This window comes from Natrix helvetica, assembly GCF_964273705.1.
Source record: "Natrix helvetica genome assembly, chromosome: 5".
Lineage (NCBI taxonomy): Eukaryota > Metazoa > Chordata > Lepidosauria > Squamata > Natricidae > Natrix > Natrix helvetica.
In genome coordinates, this window is record NC_138551.1 from 145,710,899 (window position 1) to 145,733,120 (window position 22,222).

At 48.6% G+C, this 22,222-nt stretch overlaps 1 protein-coding gene across 1 annotated transcript in view; it reads right to left on the bottom strand.

Annotated features, from left to right (window-relative positions):
- The window catches only part of MTOR (mechanistic target of rapamycin kinase), a 101,905-nt gene that overhangs the window by 27,532 nt on the left and 52,151 nt on the right, over positions 1–22,222 (bottom strand). The window contains exons 30-38 of the mRNA XM_081955490.1: positions 17,941–18,016; positions 16,353–16,492; positions 15,047–15,147; positions 14,249–14,364; positions 10,506–10,583; positions 9,926–10,033; positions 4,610–4,735; positions 2,575–2,706; positions 1,320–1,435 (exon numbers count right to left, since the gene is read on the bottom strand). Coding sequence (XP_081811616.1) covers positions 1,320–1,435; positions 2,575–2,706; positions 4,610–4,735; positions 9,926–10,033; positions 10,506–10,583; positions 14,249–14,364; positions 15,047–15,147; positions 16,353–16,492; positions 17,941–18,016 — 993 coding nt within the window. The remainder of the gene's footprint in view (positions 1–1,319; positions 1,436–2,574; positions 2,707–4,609; positions 4,736–9,925; positions 10,034–10,505; positions 10,584–14,248; positions 14,365–15,046; positions 15,148–16,352; positions 16,493–17,940; positions 18,017–22,222) is intronic.

The following is a 22,222-nucleotide window of genomic DNA, read 5'->3' on the forward strand; positions in this document are numbered from 1 at the left end:
GGTCTGAGGATCAGCGACAATCAGCTGTTCTGCACGATCCTCGGAACTTTAAAAAAAACCCTTTAAAAGCCTTTTTTTAACTATCAGCTCCCCCGAATCGGTCGTTTAAAAATGCTTTAAAAAAGGTCTGAGGATCAGCGACAATCAGCTGTTCTGTGCGATTCTCGGAACTTAAAAAAAAACTTTTTAAAGCATTTTTAAACTAACGCTTCCCCCGAATCGGTCGTTTAAAAATGCTTTAAAAAAGGTCTGAGGATCAGCGACAATCAGCTGTTCTGCACGATCCTCGGAACTTTAAAAAAAAACCTTTAAAAGCCTTTTTTTAACTATCAGCTCTCCCGAATCGGTCGTTTAAAAATGCTTTAAAAAAGGTCTGAGGATCAGCGACAATCAGCTGTTCTGCACGATCCTCGGAACTTTAAAAAAAAACCTTTAAAAGCCTTTTTTTAACTATCAGCTCCCCCGAATCGGTCGTTTAAAAATGCTTTAAAAAAGGTCTGAGGATCAGCGACAATCAGCTGTTCTGTGCGATTCTCGGAACTTAAAAAAAAACTTTTTAAAGCATTTTTAAACTAACGCTTCCCCCGAATCGGTCGTTTAAAAATGCTTTAAAAAAGGTCTGAGGATCAGCGACAATCAGCTGTTCTGCACGATCCTCGGAACTTTAAAAAAAAACCTTTAAAAGCCTTTTTTTAACTATCAGCTCCCCCGAATCGGTCGTTTAAAAATGCTTTAAAAAAGGTCTGAGGATCAGCGACAATCAGCTGTTCTGCACGATCCTCGGAACTTTAAAAAAAAACCTTTAAAAGCCTTTTTTTAACTATCAGCTCCCCCGAATCGGTCGTTTAAAAATGCTTTAAAAAAGGTCTGAGGATCAGCGACAATCAGCTGTTCTGTGCGATTCTCGGAACTTTAAAAAAAAACTTTTTAAAGCATTTTTAAACTAACGCTTCCCCCGAATCGGTAGTTTAAAAATGCTTTAAAAAAGGTCTGAGGATCAGCAACAATCAGCTGTTCTGTGCGATCCTTGGAACTTTAAAAAAAAAACTTTTTGAAGCATTTTTTAACTACCGGTTGTCTCGGGGGTTGTTTCTGCCAACCCCTGGTGTGTAGACCAGTCTTGGGCCACAGCATGCCTGAAACCGGTCCGCGCAAACAAGCAAAGCCCCATCCGCAGGATGCAGGCACCACACAAAACCACACACCCCTCCGGTCTGCGGAAAAAATCCTCTCTCCACGGAACTGGTCCCTGGTGCCCCAAAAAGCTGGGGTAGGTGCGCTAGGGTGCCATTCCTGGGTTTGGCAAGAGAGTTGCTCACCGGGCCATGAGTTTGTGAAGCTCCTGTCGGTGCTGCTGATCCTCGGTGGCGATGGCATGCTGGGCTTGCTGCTGCATCATCTGGACAAAATGCTGCATGTGCTGGAAGGCTTCGATCTGCAAGACAGGAAGCAAAGCAAAGGGGTTGCTAAGGAGACCGTCTCCCTCCTCCTCCTCCTCCTCCTCCTCCTCCTCCTCCTCCTCCTCCTCCTCATGGACCACACAGGGCATCCTCTCCTCTGCTCCGAAAAGCCATTCTAAGTACCGGTGGTGCAAAACTTTGCTTAGTGACGGTTTCAAGTTACAACAGTCCCGGAAAAAGTGACTCAGGCCATTTTTCACACTTACAACCACTGCAGCATCCCCGTGGTCACATGATCAAAATTAAGGCATTTGGCAACTGACTCATATTTATGACGGTTATGGGGTGTCCCGGGGTGGTGCGATCACTTCTTTGCGACCTTCCAACAATGGGGAAGCCAGGTTCACTTAACAACCCTGTGACTGACTTAAGATCTGCAGTGATTGACGTAAGCATTGTGGCAAGAATGGTCATAAAATGGGGCAGACCTCAATTTAAAAAAATGTCCCACTCAGCAACCGAATGTTTGGGCTTGATGGCGGTCATAAGGAGAGGACTACCTGTATTTGGTGCTGGGCATTAAGATCTACAAGGAACTGTAAGGTAAAGGGAAAGGTTCCCCTCACCCATCTGTGCTAGTCGTTCCCGACTCTAGGGGGCGCTGCTCATCTCCGTTTCAAAGCTGAAGAGCCAGCGCTGTCCGAAGACGTCTCCGTGGTCAGGTGGCTTGCATGACTCAACGCCGAAGGCGCACGGAACGCTGTTCCCTCCCTTCCCACCAAAGATGGCTCCTATTTGTCTACTTGCATTTTTTACGTGCTTTCGAACTGCTAGGTTGGCAGAAGCTGGGACAAGTCACAGGAGCTCACGCCGTTATACGGTGCTAGGGATTCGAACCGCCGAACTGCCGACCTTTCTGATCGACAAGCTCAGCGTCTTATCACAGTTCTTGCGTAAAAGGCTTCTTTCTTCAGCATCCAGATACGGTAGGAAATAGACACAACTCCAGAAAAGGAGAGGAGAAGACACGTTCTCTTCAAAATTGCGGAGGGGGGGAAGATGGCAAGAAAGGAACCTCTGGCTTGGTTTTAACTGCCAGCACTGCAACGGCTCTAAGACAGAAAGAGTTCTGCAAGAAAGGGACGCCATCCTTAAGAGAGTAGCCCTGTCCTACCTTGCGGGCGCTTTTCCACATGTGCTTCATGTACGCGTAGGTCACTTGAGGGTGAAGAGTGGGCAAGGGATGGTCCAGCTGTCGGGATGGGTCGACACCCAGGAGCAACACCAGGGTTTTTTGGGCTAAAGCCTTAGGCGAGGAACAAAAGGAGAGACAAGTTAAACGCAGAGCTCACATCCAGGCCTTTTCCTCAGCAGGCTGGCCGGGGGATTCTGGGAGTTGAAGTCCACCCTTCTGAGAAGCTACCGAGCAGAGATGGTATTCAGCAGGTTCTGACCAGTTCTGGAGAACCGGTAGCGGAAATTTTGAGTAGTTGGGAGAACCGGCAAATACCACCTCCGGCTGGCCCCGCCCCCATCTATTCTCTGCCTCCCGAGTCCCAGCTCATCGGGAGGGAACGGGGATTTTGCAGTATCCTTCCCCTGGAGTGGGGAGGGAACGGGGATTTTACAGAATCCTTCTCCCAGGAGTGAGGAGGGAATGGGGATTTTGCAGTATCCTTCCCCTGGAGTGTGGAGGGAACGGGGATTTTGTAGTATCCTTCCCCTGGAGTGTGGAGGGAACGGGGATTTTGTAGTATCCTTCCCCTGGAGTGGGGAGGGAATGGGGATTTTGCAGTATCCTTCCCCTGGAGTGGGGAGGGAACGGGGATTTTACAGAATCCTTCTCCCAGGAGTGGGGAGGGAATGGGGATTTTGCAGTATCCTTCCCCTGGAGTGAGGAGGGAATGGGGATTTTGCAGTATCCTTCCCCTGGAGTGGGGAGGGAATGGGGATTTTGCAGTATCCTTCCCCTGGAGTGGGGAGGGAACGGGGATTTTACAGAATCCTTCTCCCAGGAGTGAGGAGGGAATGGGGATTTTGCAGTATCCTTCCCCTGGAGTGGGGAGGGAATGGGGATTTTGCAGTATCCTTCCCCTGGAGTGGGGAGGGAATGGGGATTTTGCAGTATCCTTCCCCTGGAGTGGGGAGGGAACGGGGATTTTGTAGTATCCTTCCCCTGGAGTGGGGAGGGAATGGGGATTTTGCAGTATCCTTCCCCTGGAGTGGGGAGGGAATGGGGATTTTACAGAATCCTTCTCCCAGGAGTGGGGAGGGAATGGGGATTTTGCAGTATCCTTCCCCTGGAGTGAGGAGGGAATGGGGATTTTGCAGTATCCTTCCCCTGGAGTGAGGAGGGAATGGGGATTTTGCAGTATCCTTCCCCTGGAGTGGGGAGGGAATGGGGATTTTGCAGTATCCTTCCCCTGGAGTGGGGAGGGAACGGGGATTTTACAGAATCCTTCTCCCAGGAGTGAGGAGGGAATGGGGATTTTGCAGTATCCTTCCCCTGGAGTGGGGAGGGAATGGGGATTTTGCAGTATCCTTCCCCTGGAGTGGGGAGGGAATGGGGATTTTGCAGTATCCTTCCCCTGGAGTGGGGAGGGAACGGGGATTTTGTAGTATCCTTCCCCTGGAGTGGGGAGGGAATGGGGATTTTGCAGTATCCTTCCCCTGGAGTGGGGAGGGAATGGGGATTTTACAGAATCCTTCTCCCAGGAGTGGGGAGGGAATGGGGATTTTGCAGTATCCTTCCCCTGGAGTGAGGAGGGAATGGGGATTTTGCAGTATCCTTCCCCTGGAGTGGGGAGGGAATGGGGATTTTGCAGTATCCTTCCCCTGGAGTGTGGAGGGAACGGGGATTTTGTAGTATCCTTCCCCTGGAGTGGGGAGGGAATGGGGATTTTGCAGTATCCTTCCCCTGGAGTGGGGAGGGAATGGGGATTTTGCAGTATCCTTCCCCTGGAGTGGGAAGGGAATGGAGATTTTGCAGTATCCTTCCCTGGAGTGGGAAGGGAATGGAGATTTTGCAATATCCTTCCCCTGGAGTGGGGAGGCAATGGAGATTTTACAGTATCCTTCCCCTGCCACGCCCACCAAGCCATGCCACACCCATAGAACCGGTAGTAAAAAAAATTTGAATCCCACCACTGCTACGGAGGGAGATTGAGCAGCTTCTCAGGCTGAACAAAGTGGAGGCCGGAGTTACTCACCAGCCTGCCGCTCTTGCCACACAAGCTGGCATACTTGAGCCACATCCTCATGTCCTCGTGAGGGTTGACCACGAGCGATCGGACCATGAGAATCCGCTGCCAGTCCTCTACGATCCGCTGGCAACCCTAGGAAGAAAGGGGTTTCTCAATAGCCTTCTCTTGTAGGGGAGTAGAAATAAGGATCTACTAAATAATACCAGAATAGAATTAGTAGAAACTTGTTATTTGTTATTCTGTAAACTTTTGTGACACATACATGTAAACCTTTGTTTTCCGTAACACACACATGTTATACCCTTGTATTTATAACCTCTGTTTCCTGCAACTATTAGGAATACAACTATTCCTACTGTATTAGGGTCTGTGAAACATCTGGCATTTGTCAAAATATGATTCTTGCCATTTGGACTCTTATCAATCTCCTTCCTGCAATCTATGGGCATAGAATGGAATGGAGCTGGAAAAACCCATACCTTTGATCTGTGAGGAACTTTTGATCTGTGAGAAACCTTTGATCTGTGAGAATTCCATGCCTTGTAGCACAAAGATGATCAGGAAGAGATACCGTACTTTTCGGAGTATGACACACCGGAGTATAAGATGCACCCAGGTTTTGAAGAGGCAATTTTTTTTAAAAGGAGGTAGGTAGATAGAGGGAGAGAGAGGGAGAGAAAGAGAGAGTAGGTAGGTAGGGAGAGAGAGAGACAGAGTAGTTAGGTAGGTAGATAAAGGGAGAGAGAGGGAGACGAAGAGTCCTACCAAGGGGGAGGCCTCGGAGGAGGAAAAGGGCCAACAACCTCTGGAAGAGGATCCCCAACCTAAGGTGACGAAGAGTCCTACCAAGGGGGAGGCCTCGGAGGAGGAAAAGGGCCAACAACCTCTGGAAGAGGATCCCCAACCTAAGGTGACGAAGAGTCCTACCAAGGGGGAGGCCTTGGAGGAGGAAAATGCCAAAGATGACCCAATGGTGAGTGCACCCATCCGCCCCTTCGCCTTCCAAGTCAACCTCCAAGTACCTGAGACGGGGGTGGAAGGGGAAGTTGAAGCAGTTGTGGACCCCGGTTGCACTCGATGCTTAATCAGTGTGTCGATTGTCAAGCAACTAGGCATACGCACAAGACCTCTAGCCTGTCCCATTCGGGTTGAGCAGGTAGATGGAACGCTAATTGGAGGGGCCCCCAGCCACGCTTTCCAGATTACCAGTGGCATGGAATTTGTTCCCATGCCTGAGCTGCCTAGAGAACCTCCCTCCTTCATGTCTCTGAATGAATGGATGGACACACTAAAGAAAGGATGGGAATATACAAAGAAGGCTCTAGCAGATGCGGCAGAAGCCTACAAGAAGCAAGCTGATAAACACCGCTCGCTCCAAAACCCCTTTCGTGTGGGGGACAAAGTTTTTGTATCTACCAAATACATAAGATTAAGGAATTTGGTCCAAAAGTTCTAGGTCCATTCCCAATAGTGAAGATTAGTTAACCCAGTTACAGTTCGACTCAGTCTACCCAGACGTCTAGGGAAAATTGACCCACAATTTCATTGTAGCTTGTTGAAGCCAGTAATTGGGTCCAGCCTAAGAGCATCCAGCCAAGCTTTCTCTCCTCCTGTAGTGATAGAAGGGGAAACACAATCTGAGGTGGGAAAAATCGTAGACTCCAGGCTGAATAGGGGTCGCTTACAGTATTTAGCGCATTGGAAGGGTTACCCTTTGTCTGAAGCTACTTGGGTGAAAAGCTGGAATCTAAAAGCGGAGAAATTAGTAAAACAATTCCATGAGAAGTTTCCTGATAAGCCAAAGGGTCCCCCTGGTGGGGTGGGGGGGGAGAGGTGGTTAATTTTGTTATGTTCACTTTTATGTTGTTCTATTTCAGGAAACATTTTTCTTCTGAGGAGAGGCCGCCTGTCAGGCCTGCAGTTATATTCCTTTTTAGGATCTTTGGCCTGCCACACTCTCTATTATTTCATTATGCTGATTCATTAGTGTAGTGTTGTGGCCCAGGAGGAGCCGTTGCCGCTGCCACCAGACTCCGAGAGTGAGGGTCCCTATGAGTCGGCTCAGGAGGATGTGGAGGACCCTGGACAGGGTTCCGACTCTGAGCAGGGATCGGAGAGTCTGGTCGGCCACCAGGAGGCGCCTGAGGCATGGAGCAGCGGTGAGAGCCAGAGGAGGGGGGCTCCTGATGTCATGCCTTGGAGCAGTGGGGAGGAGTCACGAGACAGTGAGTCAGAGATTAACAGGGAGTTCCTGGACGCTCGTTATCGCCGCGCCCGTAGACGCAAGGAGCGTGGGCGTAATTATCGGCGGTAAGGGCTCTCAGCTGTTGATCAGGAGACTCCTCTTCAGCCTATAAAAGGGTTGACTGGATACGCCCTTTGCAGCAGTCAACAAAGGACTCCTGCAAGAAGTTTTGGTCTTGAAACATAGCCAGCTGGATAGCTGCTTTCGTGTCTTTGTCATTGTGAGCTTTGTCGTGGTGGTTTACTGCCACGGAACGTTCTGTCTGTCTGTGAAATAAACCTTGTTCATTTGCATTGTTCCGGAGCATGTTCTGTGTGGGTGAAGGAGGAAGGGGGGGTCAGAACAGTGTCGTAATTGGGAGGGGGGAATAGAAAGGAGTAGAACTGTGGAATGTGTTGTTGTCATTCTTTTCTAGAAGCCCAAGGTCACCTTTTTGTCTCCGCACCTCTGCACCTGACCGGAACCAGGCTGGGTGGAGATGCCAGCGTGGCCGAAGAAGATTGGGCCATGTGATGGATTTATGGGTGTGGGGAATAAGATCATGAACTTTCAACTGGGTGGAATCCCAGGAAGCAAATCGGAGTTCAAATTTACACAGTCCGATGCCAACATGTCTGTCTTATTAAATTGGAACTTTAAAGATAGCTGTGCCTTGGACTCTGATTTAATTCTGCGTGGTATTTGGAACGCTGACACCACCCTCCACTCCAACTACTAAAGAGAGAGATGGCACCTGGGAGGCTCCTCCTTTCGGCATGTTCGCGTTTGTGTATGAAATCTGTATTTTCATGTCAGAAAAACTGGGTTTCCTTTGGGCACAGTTTTAAATGCATTTTGGGGCGGAGATGTATAGATTCAACTGCATCTGATTTCTAACTATTTAGCCATGTGGGAGGAAACCCGGAAGCTGAGTTTTCTGCGCCTTCTTCAAAATAATTTTTATTTTCCCCTAAAAGCCGGGAGATCAACTCTTGGAATGGGCTGTCTAGATTAATGGGGATCACTTGGGGCAACTTTCCCACTCATCTAAAATTAGAGGAAACGTGATGCTGCCTGAAGATTTATTTGAAAGCGACTTTCCACTAAACAATCCAGAAGAATGAGATGAGTAAGAGCCAGAGGTATGTATCCTTTCTTTGCCCTGTTTTCCCTCTTTTTGGGGGGTGATAAACAGCTCCATCTGCAGACCTTCCCCATCGGCTTTGCCTCAACCGGTGGAATGTTCTCTCAGCTCTTCCAGACAGGAATGCAGCTCTGGAGACGAAATGCTTCCCAGATGGCACGGAAACTAGAAGGCAGCTGCTGGCAGTGACACGTACGCAGGGCTTAGGCTGGGCAGAACAGGAAGGAAGGAAGGAGGGAGGGAGGGAGGGAGGGAGGGAAGGAAGGAAGGAAGGAAGGAAGGAAGGAAGGAAGGAAGGAAGGAAGGTAGGAGGGAGATGGGGATGGGATGAGATGAATGAAGGAAGGAAGAGGAGGGAGAAGAGGAGGGGAGGGAAAGGGAGGAAGGAAGGAAGATAGGAGGGAGATGGGGAGGGGTGGAAGGAAGGAAGGAAGGTAGGAGAGAGATGGGGATGGGATGATATGAAGGAAGGAAGGAAGAGGAGGGAGATGAGGAGGGGAGGGAAAGGGAGGGAGGAAGGAAGGAAGATAGGAGGGAGATGGGGAGGGATGGAAGGAAGGAAGGAAGGTAGGAGGGAGATGGGGATGGGATGAGATGAAGGAAGGAAGGAAGGAAGAGGAGGGAGATGAGGAGGAGAGGGAAAGGGAGGGAGGAAGGAAGGAAGATAGGAGGGAGATGGGGAGGGGTGGAAGGAAGGAAGGAAGGTAGGAGGGAGATGGGGATGGGATGAGATGAGATGAATGAAGGAAGGAAGAGGAGGGAGATGAGGAGGGAAGGGAAAGGGAGCAAGGAAGGAAGGAAGATAGGAGGGAGATGGGGAGGGGTGGAAGGAAGGAAGGTAGGAGGGAGATGGGGATGGGATGAGATGAAGGAAGGAAGGAAGAGGAGGGAGATGAGGAGGAGAGGGAAAGGGAGGGAGGAAGGAAGGAAGATAGGAGAGAGATGGGGAGGGGTGGAAGGAAGGAAGGTAGGAGGGAGATGGGGATGGGATGAGATGAAGGAAGGAAGGAAGAGGAGGGAGATGAGGAGGGGAGGGAAAGGGAGGGAGGAAGGAAGGAAGATAGGAGGGAGATGGGGAGGGGTGGAAGGAAGGAAAGAAGGTAGGAGGGAGATGGGGATGGGATGAGATGAAGGAAGGAAGGAAGAGGAGGGAGATGAGGAGGGGAGGGAAAGGGAAGGAGGAAGGAAGGAAGATAGGAGGGAGATGGGGAGGGGTGGAAGGAAGGAAGGTAGGAGGGAGATGGGGATGGGATGAGATGAAGGAAGGAAGGAAGAGGGGGGAGATGAGGAGGGGAGGGGAAAGGGAGGGAGGAAGGAAGGAAGGAAGATAGGAGGGAGATGGGGCGGGGTGGAAGGAAGGAAGGAAGGTAGGAGGGAGATGGGGATGGGATGAGATGAAGGAAGAAAGGAAGAGGGGGGAGATGAGGAGGGAGGGGAAGGGAGGGAGGAAGGAAGGAAGATAGGAGGGAGATGGGGCGGGGAGGAAGGAAGGAAGGAAGGTAGGAGGGAGATGGGGATGGGATGGGATGAAGGAAGGAAGGAAGGAAACGGAGGGAGAAGAGGAGGGGAGGGAAAGGGAGGGAGGAAGGAAGGAAGATAGGAGGGAGATGGGGAGGGGTGGAAGGAAGGAAGGAAGATAGGTGGGAGATGGGGATGGGATGGGAAGGAAAGATGGGGAGGGGATGGGATGAGAAGGAAGAAAGGAGAGAAGGAGTGAAGGAAGGAAGGGGAGAGAGGGAGGGAGATGGGAATGTGAATGGAAGGGAGGCAGGAACGAAAGGGAGGAAGGGGATGGGAATGGAAGGCAGGAAGGCAAAGGAGGGAGGGAGGGAGGAGATGGGAATTGGGAATAGGGAGGGAGGGAGCGTGCTGTTCTCCTGTTATCAGAGTTTCTAAACTGATTCTGAATATCAGACCTGCTTCTTCGGAGCTGCTGCTTCCAAGATAGCCTTACCTGCAGTCTTTCCCACCAGATCTGGCGAAGGATCTCTCGCCGTTCCGGCACAAGCTTGTACTGGATCACTTCTTCCAGCTCAGACAACATCTGGCAGGAGACCATCGCCTGCAAAAAAAAAAGGGGGGGGGTTGGCACCATCATCATCGCCACTCCGGGAGTTACGTCCACAACGGAACCCAAAAGTTACGTTGTTAAGTGAGACGTGTTCATTGAGCTTTGCTCCATTTTAGGACTTTTCTTGCCACGTTCGCTAAGTGAATCGCTGCAGTTCTCAAATTAGTAACACGGTCGTTAAGCGAATCTGGCTTCCTGCCACTGATTTTGCTCGTCAGAAGGTCGCAAAAGGGGGATCACGCAACCCCACGCGACCGTCACGTGAATCGGTTGCCAAGCATCCCAATGTAAATCACGTGACGCTGCAAGGGTCGTAAGTGTGAAAAAGGGGTCATAAGTCGCTCTTTTTAGGGCCATTGTGACGTCAAACTTTCACTCACGGCGAACTTGTTGTAAGTCGAGGACTCCCTGTAGATTCCCTAAGGAAGGATTGCAGTGCTGGATGAGGAGACGAGATACTCACCCCGTAAGCTCGACTGTAACTCTCTCCTGCCATGGCGGTCAGCTCAGCATCCAGGAGATCTCGGGCTTTGTCGATGCACTAGGGGTGGGGAGAAAAGATTAAGCAAAATGAAGACCTGCACCAAGGAAAAACTCCCCAAACAGAATCCGGGGATAAAATAGCTTTTTGCTTTTTTCCCAAAAGGCTGAATCCTGATTTTTTTAAAAAAATAAGTATTTATTTATTTATTTTTCTTTAAAAAACAAGACAACACATACAGAACAAAAGCAAGGGGAAAAAAACAAACATTGCAGGCAGAGACAGGGTCGAGGCCGTCTGGCAGTGATCAGGTGCCTACGGAGCCAGACAGCAGTGAGGCAGAGGAACAGCTGGAGCCTGTTCCCAGTGTGCGCATGCACAGAGCTGCCAGAAGAAAAGAGCAACTCAGAAATCAGGGTCGACATGGGAGTAGAGTCTCAGATGGAAGGTGATTGGCTCCTCCCATAGGAAATAAAAAAGGAGCAAAAGAGGAGTGGGCTTTTGCAGGAAACAATTCGTCCGGTCCGTCGATAGATTAGTTTCAGGAGTGTGAAGATCTATCCATGAATCTCAGAGACTCTGTGCCCAGTCTTTCCTTTCCTTTCCTTGGAAAATATTTACATGGCAGCTTTCCAAGATAGATAAGGTCTGTGGTCATAAATATTCCTTTGAAAGACTGTTTGCCAGGCCTTTGCTGAATGTGAAGGAGAGGAATTAATAATAATAATAATAATAAATATTTATTTCTTAGCCGCACCCTCTTCCGAAGGACTCGGGGCGGCGTACAACAAAACATAGGAAATAAATATATCGACATACATATAACAAAACATATACCAAGACATATACACGACATATACAAGGAGGAGGTGAACTGATAGATAAAAACAAGTAAAAACACAATGTTTAAAAACCCCTAAATAAATTGAATGCAATTAAAATACCCCAAATAAAAAAACCCATCAGGAGCGATATAGTTGGATAACATTGAATTCACGTTCGTTTAATAAAAGGGGGTTTGCTGGGACCAGGACTCTGCCTCCTAATTTTTTGGGGGAAGCCTAGGTAAGAACAAGAGAGGGAGAGCAGCATAAACAAGACAGTTAATAGCTGGGGGGGACGGGGGACGACCATTTGAAATCCAAATAAAAAGGTATAGGAAATGTAGGCTCTGGATGCCACAAGACTGAAAGGAGAAGGAAAAGGGTGAGGTACAATAATACAATAATACAATAGTAGAGTTGGAAGGGACCTTGGAGGTCTTCTAGTCCAACCCCCTGCCTAGGCAGGAAACCCTATACTGTTTCAGACAGATGGCTATCCAACATTTTCTTAAAGACTTCCAGTGTTGGGGCATTCACAACTTCTGGAGGCAACTTCTGTTCCACTGATTAATTGTTCTCACTGTCAGGAAATTTCTCCTCAGTTCTAAGTTGCTTCTCTCCTTGATTAGTTTCCACCCATTGCTTCTTGTTCTACCCTCAGGTGCCTTGGAGAATAGTTTGACTCCCTCTTCTTTGTGGCAACCCCTGAGATATTGGAAGACTGCTATCATGTCTCCCCTGGTCCTTCTTGCTATTAAACTAGACATACCCAGTTCCTGCAACCGTTCTTCATATGTTTTAGTCTCCAGTCCCCTAATCCTCTTTGTTGCTCTTCTCTGCACTCTTTCTAGAGTCTCCACATCTTTTTCACATCGTGGGTAAGGTAAACACAAAGAAATCCAACCATCAGTGTGTTCTAAAACTTCAAAAAACTTATGAAGACGCTTTAATTCCTGGCTCTTCCCACCCCCAGGCATTGAGCTAGGTAGAGTGGTGGGCCCGAGTAGGAAAGATGTAGGCCCAAGATGGTTTTATTTCACCCAGATGGCTCTCATCCTCTTTTTTTTGTGTGTCATTGTGGCTGTAGGTTTGTTTTCCGTGATTTTAAGTCAGGCGGTCTTTACAAATCTGATAAACAACTATCCCAAGAGGGTAATGGCTTGGAAACGCTCTTGCCAGGCAAAACCTCTCCAGATGGCGACTTTCTAAAAACCTCAGCTGGGTTCCCGTACAAAAGAAGCCCGCCCTCCCCCCCAAAAAAGAGAATTTCCCCTGAAGGGACACGGCTTCCTACTTGCAGGAGGACAAGCTGCGTGTTCTCTCGAGGGTTACGCAACTACCCCTTTGGTGTGGAATACGAAGCGATCGTCACCCCGTCCGACCATAATCCAAAGCTCAAATACAGCCGCAGGACGGTGCGTTATGTTTCTTTTTTTTTTTTCTATTTCAAAAGGTACAAAAAGGGCATGATCAAGGAAGTGTCCTTCTAAGTACCCGAGGGGGTTGTTTTGTTTGCGTTGCTAGCGGCCAAAAGGTTTTCTCTGGATCATCTTGACATTTTTGTTTTTTGTTTTTAAGAGGTTTCTACCGGCTGTGAATTTCGGAGGGGACTTCAGAACGGGCTTCTTTTGAAAGATAAGCCAACAATCATTCCTGGGATATAAGGCCTTGGTAAAATCACACTTGGAATGTGGCATCCAGTTTCCAATCCAATTAAATGTGGAGACTCTGGAAAGACTGTGCAGCGAAGAGCAACAAAGAGGACTAGGGGACTGGAGGCTAAAACATATCAATAATAGTTGCTGGAATTGGATATGTCTAATTTAGTGAAAAGAAGGGTGACATGAGAACAGCCTTCCAATATTTGAGGGGTTGCCACAGAGAAGAGGGGGTCAACCTCTTCAGCAAAGCACCTGAAGCAGGGAAAAGAAGCAAATGGATGGAAACTAATCAAGGAGAGAAAGCAACCTAGAACTAAGGAGAAGTTTCCTAAGAGAACAATTAACCAGTGGAACAGAAGTTGCCTCCAGAGGTTGTGGGTGATCCAACACTAGAGGCTTTTAAGAAGAGACTGGGCAGCCATTTGTCTAAAATAGTATAGGACAGGGGTCAGCAACCTGTGGCTCTGGAGCCACATGCGGCTCTTTCATCCCTCTGCTGCGGCTCTCTGTTGCTGGTCGGCTCCACAACTGATACGGCTTTCGGTTAGGACAGGTAGAGGAAAAAGGACACCATGCTAGGAGAAGACTCTATGGTGGGGGAACCGGACTTCGGATCAGCAGAGGAAAAAGGACACCACATTAGGAGGAGACTCTATGGTGGGGGGAACCGGACTTCGGATCAGCAGAGGAAAAAGGACACCACATTAGGAGGAGACTCTATGGTGGGGGGAACTGGACTTCCGGTCAGCTCCAGAATTGAACGGGGGGAGGGGGAGGGAGGGAGGCTTCCATTTAGGACCTTTGTGGCTCTTTGAGTGCTTAAGGTTGCCTACCCCTGGTATAGGATCTCCTGCTTGAGCAGGGGGTTGGACTAGAAGACCTCCAAGGTCCCTTCCAACTCTGTTATTCTGTTTGTCATATGGATGGATGGATGGATGAAGAAGGGATGGAGGGATGAATGGATGGTCTGCCTCAGCAAAATACAAGAGAGCATTCAGATGCTAAGTGACCGATGAATACCGCAGTTGTCTAATGTTTCTTTACGGCTCTCAAGTTCAATGATCTGTATCTCTGGATAAGTAGGCCATTACGATCCTGGAAGCTGATTATATTGATATGAAGCAGGTGGCTAGTAAAAAAACGACAACGACTGCAGGTTGCCAAGTACAGATGCATAACAGGTTAGGATGGGGTTCAAAAGAAGGGATCCCAAACAGGGCTGGCAAGCTTTAGGAAATACCTGCTGGGCCAGAGAGAAGAGGTCCTGATGGAGAGCCAGGACAGCCCGGTAGAAGGCGCCGTCATGGGTGTCCCTTGGGATCATGCAGGTGTACTCTTCCATGCTGTCCCACTGCCCTGAGGAAAGAAAGAAAGAAAGCAGCCCAGCTTGAGCCAATGGGAGGATCTGGTTTGGCCGCAGCAATCGGTCGGGTCAAAATCCCACCGCTGGCTATTTATGCCGCTTGGTTCATGCCGACTTTGGTTTGTTCAGACTTTTCACCTGTGCCTGCAAAATTTAGCATCTTGCAGCCACCACTGATTCTGGAAGGCTTTGCAAAACTGGGCCAAATAGGATACGGGGAGAGGGGGAGATAGCAATAGCATTTAGACTTATATACTGCTTCACAGCCCTCTCTAAGCGGTTTACAGAGTCAGCCTCTTGCCCCCAACCATCTGGCTCCTCGTTTGACCCACCTCGGAAGGACGGAAGGCTGAGTCAACCTTGAGCCTGGTGGGATTTGAACTGCCAAACTGCAGTCCGCCGGCAGTCGGCAGAAGGAGCCTGCAGTACTGCCCTCTAGCCACTGCACCGCCGAGGCTCGTGACCATTTTATGCCAGCCGAAGAGAGAACCTGGGCTATCGTTTGATCTCGTGGCTCGGGACGGTGCAAGCAGAATATCTAAAGTCTGAGAGAGTCCCTTTGGCATAGCCAGATGTGGGACTGCCTCTGAAAGGCTCCCTTGCCTAAGCGTGAACCCCAGGGGTTCCTCCCCCGAAGAAGACCCTCAAGGAGCAAAGGGTGGGGTGGACGGTCACCTAAGCCCCAAGCCGCTGCCGCTGCCATCCTTGCCATTTTGGCTTGTGTTTCGTCGTTCACCAAGGTCCATTTTTCACAGCACTGCTGATGCAGCTGTCCCCTAGGGCCCAAGGCACAAGACACACGAGAGTTATAAACCCAGCAGAAAGCCCCATCTACCCACCAAATTAATTCGATTATTACATTTGTATTTCCCCCCAATCTCACTGTTCGAAGCTGAAATCCACAGGTCTTAAAGTTGGCCAGGGTGAGAAACATTGCTTTATTGTGTGAAATAAAGGGCCCCGTGGAAAGAGACTTCCAAGGAAAGGCAGAATAACAAGAGTTGGAAGGGACCTTGGAGGTCTTCTAGTCCAACCCCACTGCTCAAGCAGGAGGCCCTATATCACTTCAGACAAATGGCTGTCCAATCTGTTCTTGAAAGCCTCCAGGGAAGTAGCACCCACCACCTCTGGAGGGAAGCCATTCCGTTGATTGATTGTTCTCACTGCCAGGAAATTTCTCCTTATTTCCAAGTTGAGTCTCTCCTTGTTTAGTTTTCATCCATTACTCCTTGTTTGGCCTTCAGGGGCTTTGGGAAATAGCTTGACCCCCTTCCTCTCTGTGGCAGCCCCTCAAATATTGGAACTCTGCTATCCTGTCTCCCCTGGTCCTTCTCTTCACTAGACTAACCAGGCCCAGTTCCAGCAACTGTTCTTTTTATGTTTTAGCCTCCAGTCCCCTCATCATCTTGGTTGCTCTTCTCTGCACTCTTTCTAGATCAGGGGTCCTCAAACTACAGCCCGTGGGCCAGATACGGTTTGCCAAAGCCATCAATCCAGCCTGCGGGGGACCACGAGGCTGCCCCTCCCACATCACCCCGCCTACCCGCAGGCCCCCGCCGCCTTCTGGAGGCCAAAAACGGGACGTACGGAGACCTCTGGTCTCTTGAGGGAGAGGGAGGGAGGAAAGGACTCACACACAAATAGAAGTCCCTCATACACACCTCAAGGCGGCCACATCCCTTCACTAACCTGCTTTCCACCCCCAGGAGCAAAACAAATTAAAGTTTAATTTGTCTGTATTGTTTGGACTGCTAAATTGGCCATGCCCGCCCAGTCACATGACCACGCCCACCCAGCTGGTCCGGGCCCCGCAACAGTGAGGGACTGTGCATTGGCCCCTTGTTTGAAAAGTTTGAGGATCCTTGTTCTAGAGTCTCTACAACATTCTTTTTAACATTGTGGTGGCCAAACCTGGATGCAGCATTCCAAATGTGGCCTTAGCAGAAGCTCCCAAGGGCAAAACACATCACTGGACTCTTACCATTCCCCCAAGGCTTCCAGGCAGCGCATGCGGCCAAGCATCAGCTCCGGATCATCCTTGTTGGTGTCCATCTTTTTGTCATAGGCCACAAGGGCATCTTCCCATTCGTGCAGCTTCTCGTACCAGGTGGCCTGGATTTCCTAGGAGGGGCCAGGAAATTTGGGGAGGGGGGGGGGAGAAAACGTAGACATCCCCAACTGGTACACAGCAAACCATTGGCAGTAGGGCGGCCCCACTGAAGTGAACCTATTGGGAATCTTTCTGAAGCTAAAGCGGTGTTGAAACATCGCAGAGAGAGGCCTCTGCCGTTTTGTTTCGCTGCCCTAAACCACATATTTCTCAACCTTAGGCTTGGTAACTTTAGACTTAAGACTAGGTGGGCTTCAACGTGGCTGGGAAATTGAAGGGCGTTGAAGTCCAGGAAGCTTAAAGTTGGTAAACTGCTAAGGCTGAGAAAAACACTCTTCTCATCTCAGGGAAATTTTCCTCTTTGAAGTGGATTGTAATTCAGCATTATACAATAATACAATAGTAGAGTTGGAAGGGACCTTGGAGGTCTTCTAGTCCAACCCCCTGCCTAGGCAGGAAACCCTATACCGTTCCAGACAAATGGCTATCCAACATCTTCTTAAAGACTTCCAGTGTTGGGGCATTCACAATTTCTGGAGGCAACTTCTGTTCCACTGATTCATTGTTCTCACTGTCAGGAAGTTTCTCCTCAGTTCTAAGTTGCTTCTCTCCTTGATTAGTTTCCACCCATTGCTTCTTGTTCTAGCCTCAGGTGCCTTGGAGAATAGCTTGACTCCCTCTTCTTTGGGGCAACCCCTGAGATATTGGAAGACTGCTATCATGTCTCCCCTAGTCCTTCTTTCTCTTAAGCTAGACATATCCAGTTCCTGCAACCGTTCTTCATATGTTTTAGTCTCCAGTCCCCTAATCATCTTTGTTGCTCTTCTCTGCACTCTTTCTAGAGACTCCACATCTTTTTTACATCGTGGCGACCATTTTTACATCGTGGCGACATTAAGGCAGGCTTTTCCCCAAAAGAAGCCCCAAATTCTCCCCTTTTGGAATTAAAATAATAATTCCACTTTCTACCTACTTATCCTTTTTTTAAGAAGTTTGGGAAAAGGATAGCTAGATTGCCTCCAATATTTAGATGGATATTTAGATGGAGCCCATCAGCGCTATACGTTGGTTAAGGTTTTTGTGAGCTGCAGCTCGCCTCATCAAACGCAACAATTAAGCACTGCATTGATAACGCGTCAAATAAAATGATAAAGACTCTTGCCGGCAGGTTTATCATTTGCGAGTTCGAAAAAGTGCTGCCCGACGTCCTGCTCCTGCTAACTTTTAAGGAATTTCGCTTGAATAAGAATACAAAAGCTTTGCATTCTTTTTTTGATTTCGCCAGGGAGACAAAGGGCTAAATGTTTTTGATTTAGCCCTTTGGCAGTTCCTGATGTGACAGTTGCCAATCTGTAGATTCCTTCGCAGGATCAAGCCGCACACGCAGTCCCTCCACGTGAGACCGGAAGCTTCCAAACGCACAAAGCCGATGGGCTTAAAAAACAGAGGGATCGCTTACCAACTCCCCAAAATGCTTCATGGCGTATTCCAGCACCCCAGCTGCAGCTTCTGGTTGCTGCAGTTTATTGTTTATGCTGCAAAGAGAAAAGGGGGGGGGGGGGAAAGGTTCAGGAGCCGTTTCTGTTATAAAACTTATAAATACGTAAGATTGGGAGACGTGGCTGCATTGCTGGAATCTTGTAATGTTTGGGGTTTTTTTTTGTTAACGGAACTCATTCCTCAACATCTTCTCGTGTTAAGAAACAATTACAGATAACCCATTGCGACATTTATTATAATATAAATATAAATGATTCTAGACCAAAGCACGTTCAAACAAATATAGTTAAATAAGAATGTTGGTATATTGATGGTATAAAGATTTTTGACTTAAAACGCGCAATTCAATATGAATGAAGTATAAGGAATGATTGTGGCAGTAACGCACGAAATTTAATTGTAACCAATCGACACGCTTTCTGGGAGGTGTAATGAAGAAGGTTTCTGTGTGTGTTTTTTTGTTTAATTAAAACAACAAAAAACAATTTTAAAAAGAAAGAAACAATGATGGAAAGCAAGGTTTTATTCAGGAACAGCGGATCAAAGCAAAACAACTGAAAATGAAAATTGACAGCTGTTTTAGGGTGTTCCTCACAGTAAAATTGCAAAGGCATAGGAAAGAACAATGATGCGTGAAAAGCCACCCCCCGCCCACTACAACCCCCGTCCCCCCAATTACCGAGGTGCCACAACCGAGAAGGCCCCGTCTGTCGTCCAGTACAAAAACACCCGCCACGAATGTGTGGGTCGCGTTAGTTAGATTTCTCTCAGCAAAAGATTTAGAAGTTCAACTTAGTACTACGAGGACTACAGGTAGTCCTCGGCTTACAAGAGTTTTTTTAGCAACCGTTCAAAGTTACAGCAGCGCTGAAAAAAGTGACTTACGGCTGTTGCAGCATTCCCACGATCATGGGATCAAAATTCAAGGCTTCCCAAAAGCAGGAAGCTGACTCCGCGTCCCGATAAAACCCCTTTTATTTAGTTTAAGGGGAGTTCCTCTCCAGCAAAGTCCCAGCCAACAGTCTTTCAAGAGATTTCACAAGTGCAGATCTTTATCAGGCTTGGAGAGCTGCCAGGCCAATATCTTCCAAACGCCATGCTGTAGCAGCAATTGCTTGGCAAGAAGTCAGGAACAGATCTTCACCCTAATGAATTGAACTCATGGCCTCCTGCAAACTCCACTCCCCTTTCGCTCCTCTTTTATTCCCTGTGGGAGGGGCCATTCACCCTCCACCTGTGGCTTTACTCCTGAGTCGACCCTTGTTCTTTAGCTGTTCCCTTCTCCTGGCAGCTCTGCGCATGCGCATGTCGGGAACAGGCTCCAGCTGTTCTTCTGCCCCACTGATACCCGACTCCGAAGGCAGCTGATAACTGTCAGACGGCCCTGGCCCCCTCTCTGCGTCCAACGCAGGGAGCCTTCCCCAGACTCCAGGACTGGCCCATGTTCCTCCCCAACCTCCCCCACTGTCCAAGTCTGCGGCCAGATCTGCTGGCAGGCCACAACAGTGATTCCCTTTTGTGGACTTCTGACAAGCAAAGGCAGCGGGGAAGCCAGATTCACTTAACAACTGGGTTACCAACTTAACAACGGTGGCAAGAAAAGTCATAAAAGGGGTGGAAGGGAAATCGGCTTAACAGCTGTCTTGTTTAGCAACGGAAAAGTTGGCCTCAATGGTGGTCGTAAGTCGAGGACTACCTGTGTTGAGCGAGCGTGTGTTTCAGCTGCAACTATACACCCTCCTAAATTAAGCACCTGTCCTGAGTAAACAGCAGAGAGGTAAAAAAAAAAAGATGGCACTGCTCCCTCGTTTCCACCTACTCTACTCTTTCCTCCAATAAAAACAAACAAACAAACAAACAAACTTCTGACCCCCAAAGGTTCCTCTTGGTCTGATGGATCTCGTCTCTCATATTTGGAGGTCATCCATCCATCCAGCTCAGCTCAGCTGAGAGGATCCCAGATTTTCTCTCTTGTGTTTTGCTAAGCCAGGTTTAATTATTAGGAGCATCTGGATCCACAAGCTTAGATTGGGAGCCGTTGTAGAGAAGAAGCCAGCATGAAAAGATGTGGAGACTCTAGAAAGAGTGCAGAGAAGAGCAACAAAGATGATTAGGGGACTGGAGGCTAAAACATATATGAAGAACGGTTGCAGGAACTGGGTATGTTTAGCTTAAGAGAAAGAAGGACTAAGGGAGACATGATAGCATTGTTCCAATATCTCAGGGGTTGCCACAAAGAAGAGGGAGTCAAGCTATTCTCCAAGGCACCTGAGGGTAGAACAAGAAGCAATGGGTGGAAACTAATCAAGGAGAGAAGCAACTTAGAACTGAGGAGAAACTTCCTGACAGTTAGAACAATTAATCAGTGGAACAGAAGTTGCCTCCAGGGAGTTGTGAATGCCCCAACACTGGAAGTCTTTAAGAAGATGTTGGATAGCCATTTGTCTGGAACCGTATAGGGTTTCCTGCCTAGGCAGGGGGTTGGACTAGAAGACCTCCAATGTCCCTTCCAACTCTACTATTGTATTGTATTGTATGAGGATGACAAGAACCTCAGTTACAGCACTTCGACTTATAGCACTTTTACAGCCCTCTCTAAGCGGTTTACAGAGTCAGCCTATTCACCCTCTCTAACAATCTGGGTCCTCCTTTCACCCACCTCGGAAGGATGGAAGGCTCAGTCAACCTTGAGCTGCTCAGGATCGAACTCCTGGCAGTGGGCAGAGTTAGCCTGCAATACCGCATGCTAACCGCTGTGCACGATGGATGAATGGATGGAAGGAAAGAAGGAAGGAATAGCAATAGCACTTAGACGTATATACCGCTTCAGGGTGCTTTACAGCTGCCTCTAAGAGGTTTACAGAGTCAGCCTATTGGCCCCCAACAATCTGGCTCCTCCTTTGACCCACCTCGGAAGGATGGAAGGCTTGAGCCTGGTGGGATTCGAACTGCCGCTAGCAGTCAGCTGAAGTAGCCTGCAGGACTGCATTCTAACCCCTGCGCCACCTCGGCTCTTCTATTCGCTCAGTTATCCATTCCGCATTTGAAAGACCAGGGTTTGGGTGTGTGTGTGTTGTAGTTCCTCGGCTGTCTTTAAGTGACTTGTTATTGATGCTACAGCAAGTTGTGTTTGTTCTGCCTGAAATATGGCTGTGGGCAATAAACCCCCCCGTGGTTCCTTGGGAGGGAGTAAAGATGCTTTCCTTCTTGAGAAGGAGAATCAACAACCTGCTATAAAAGTGATGAATGGCTGTCATGTTGGCCTTGACGGCTACGAGCATCTCAGCTCTGCCTGTGTGGGCGATTCATTACCTCCGACTCTCTCTCTCTCTTTTCAACACCTTCTGACAAATAGGCCGTTATCCTTCCTTCTCCCCCCCCCTCCACACACACACACACACACACACACACACAGTTTCCTCTACGATTGCTGCTCCCTGCCCTGGGCTGTCTGGCTGTCGGAGCGTGGCCTTTTCATTTTGTAACTTGTCAAAGGGAGAAGGAGAGGAAATGCTTTATAGACTTCAAACTTGACTGAACGCAAGTGATTTTACTCTGGAATTCCAGGGAAGGGAGCAGGGGGAGAGAGAAAGAGAGAGAGAGAGAGAGAGAGAGAGACAGAGAGAGAGACAGAGAGACAGAGACACAGAGAGAGAGACAGAGAGAGAGACAGAGAGAGAGAGACAGAGAGAGAGACAGAGAGAGAGACAGAGAGAGAGAAGCAATACGTTGCCGTTTGCAGCCTCCTTTTTGGTGCTCTCTAGATTAGTCGATGTTGCGTGGAAATTAGTGTTATCTTCGTAATGGTCTGCTTTGCAAAAGACGCACAGATGTTGGTGAAACTCATCCTGCTCGGTGTGTGTGATTTACACCTTTTGAGCACAGGTGGTTTTTTACAAAAGAGTGCACCGAACAATATGTCTATTTTTCTTCCCATCTTGGTGTTTGTCTCCATCAAGAGCAAGATTCCCCCCCCCCCAAAAGGACCTCATAATCGCCCAATAAGATCGCCAGAGATGCGATCAACGGAAGAGGGATGTGACAAACTATTGCCAAACCACGATATTTGCCGGACTTCTTTCCTTTACGGGACATCAAATCCTGTTATGGTCTTCAACACGCCAGAGATTAATCGTTGGGAAGGCAGCAATCCAACAGGGCATTTTTTCCCCGTGAAACAATTGTGGGTTCCCCCACCAATCCTTTTCCTCCCACCTGAGAAAATAACCCAACTAAGAAAA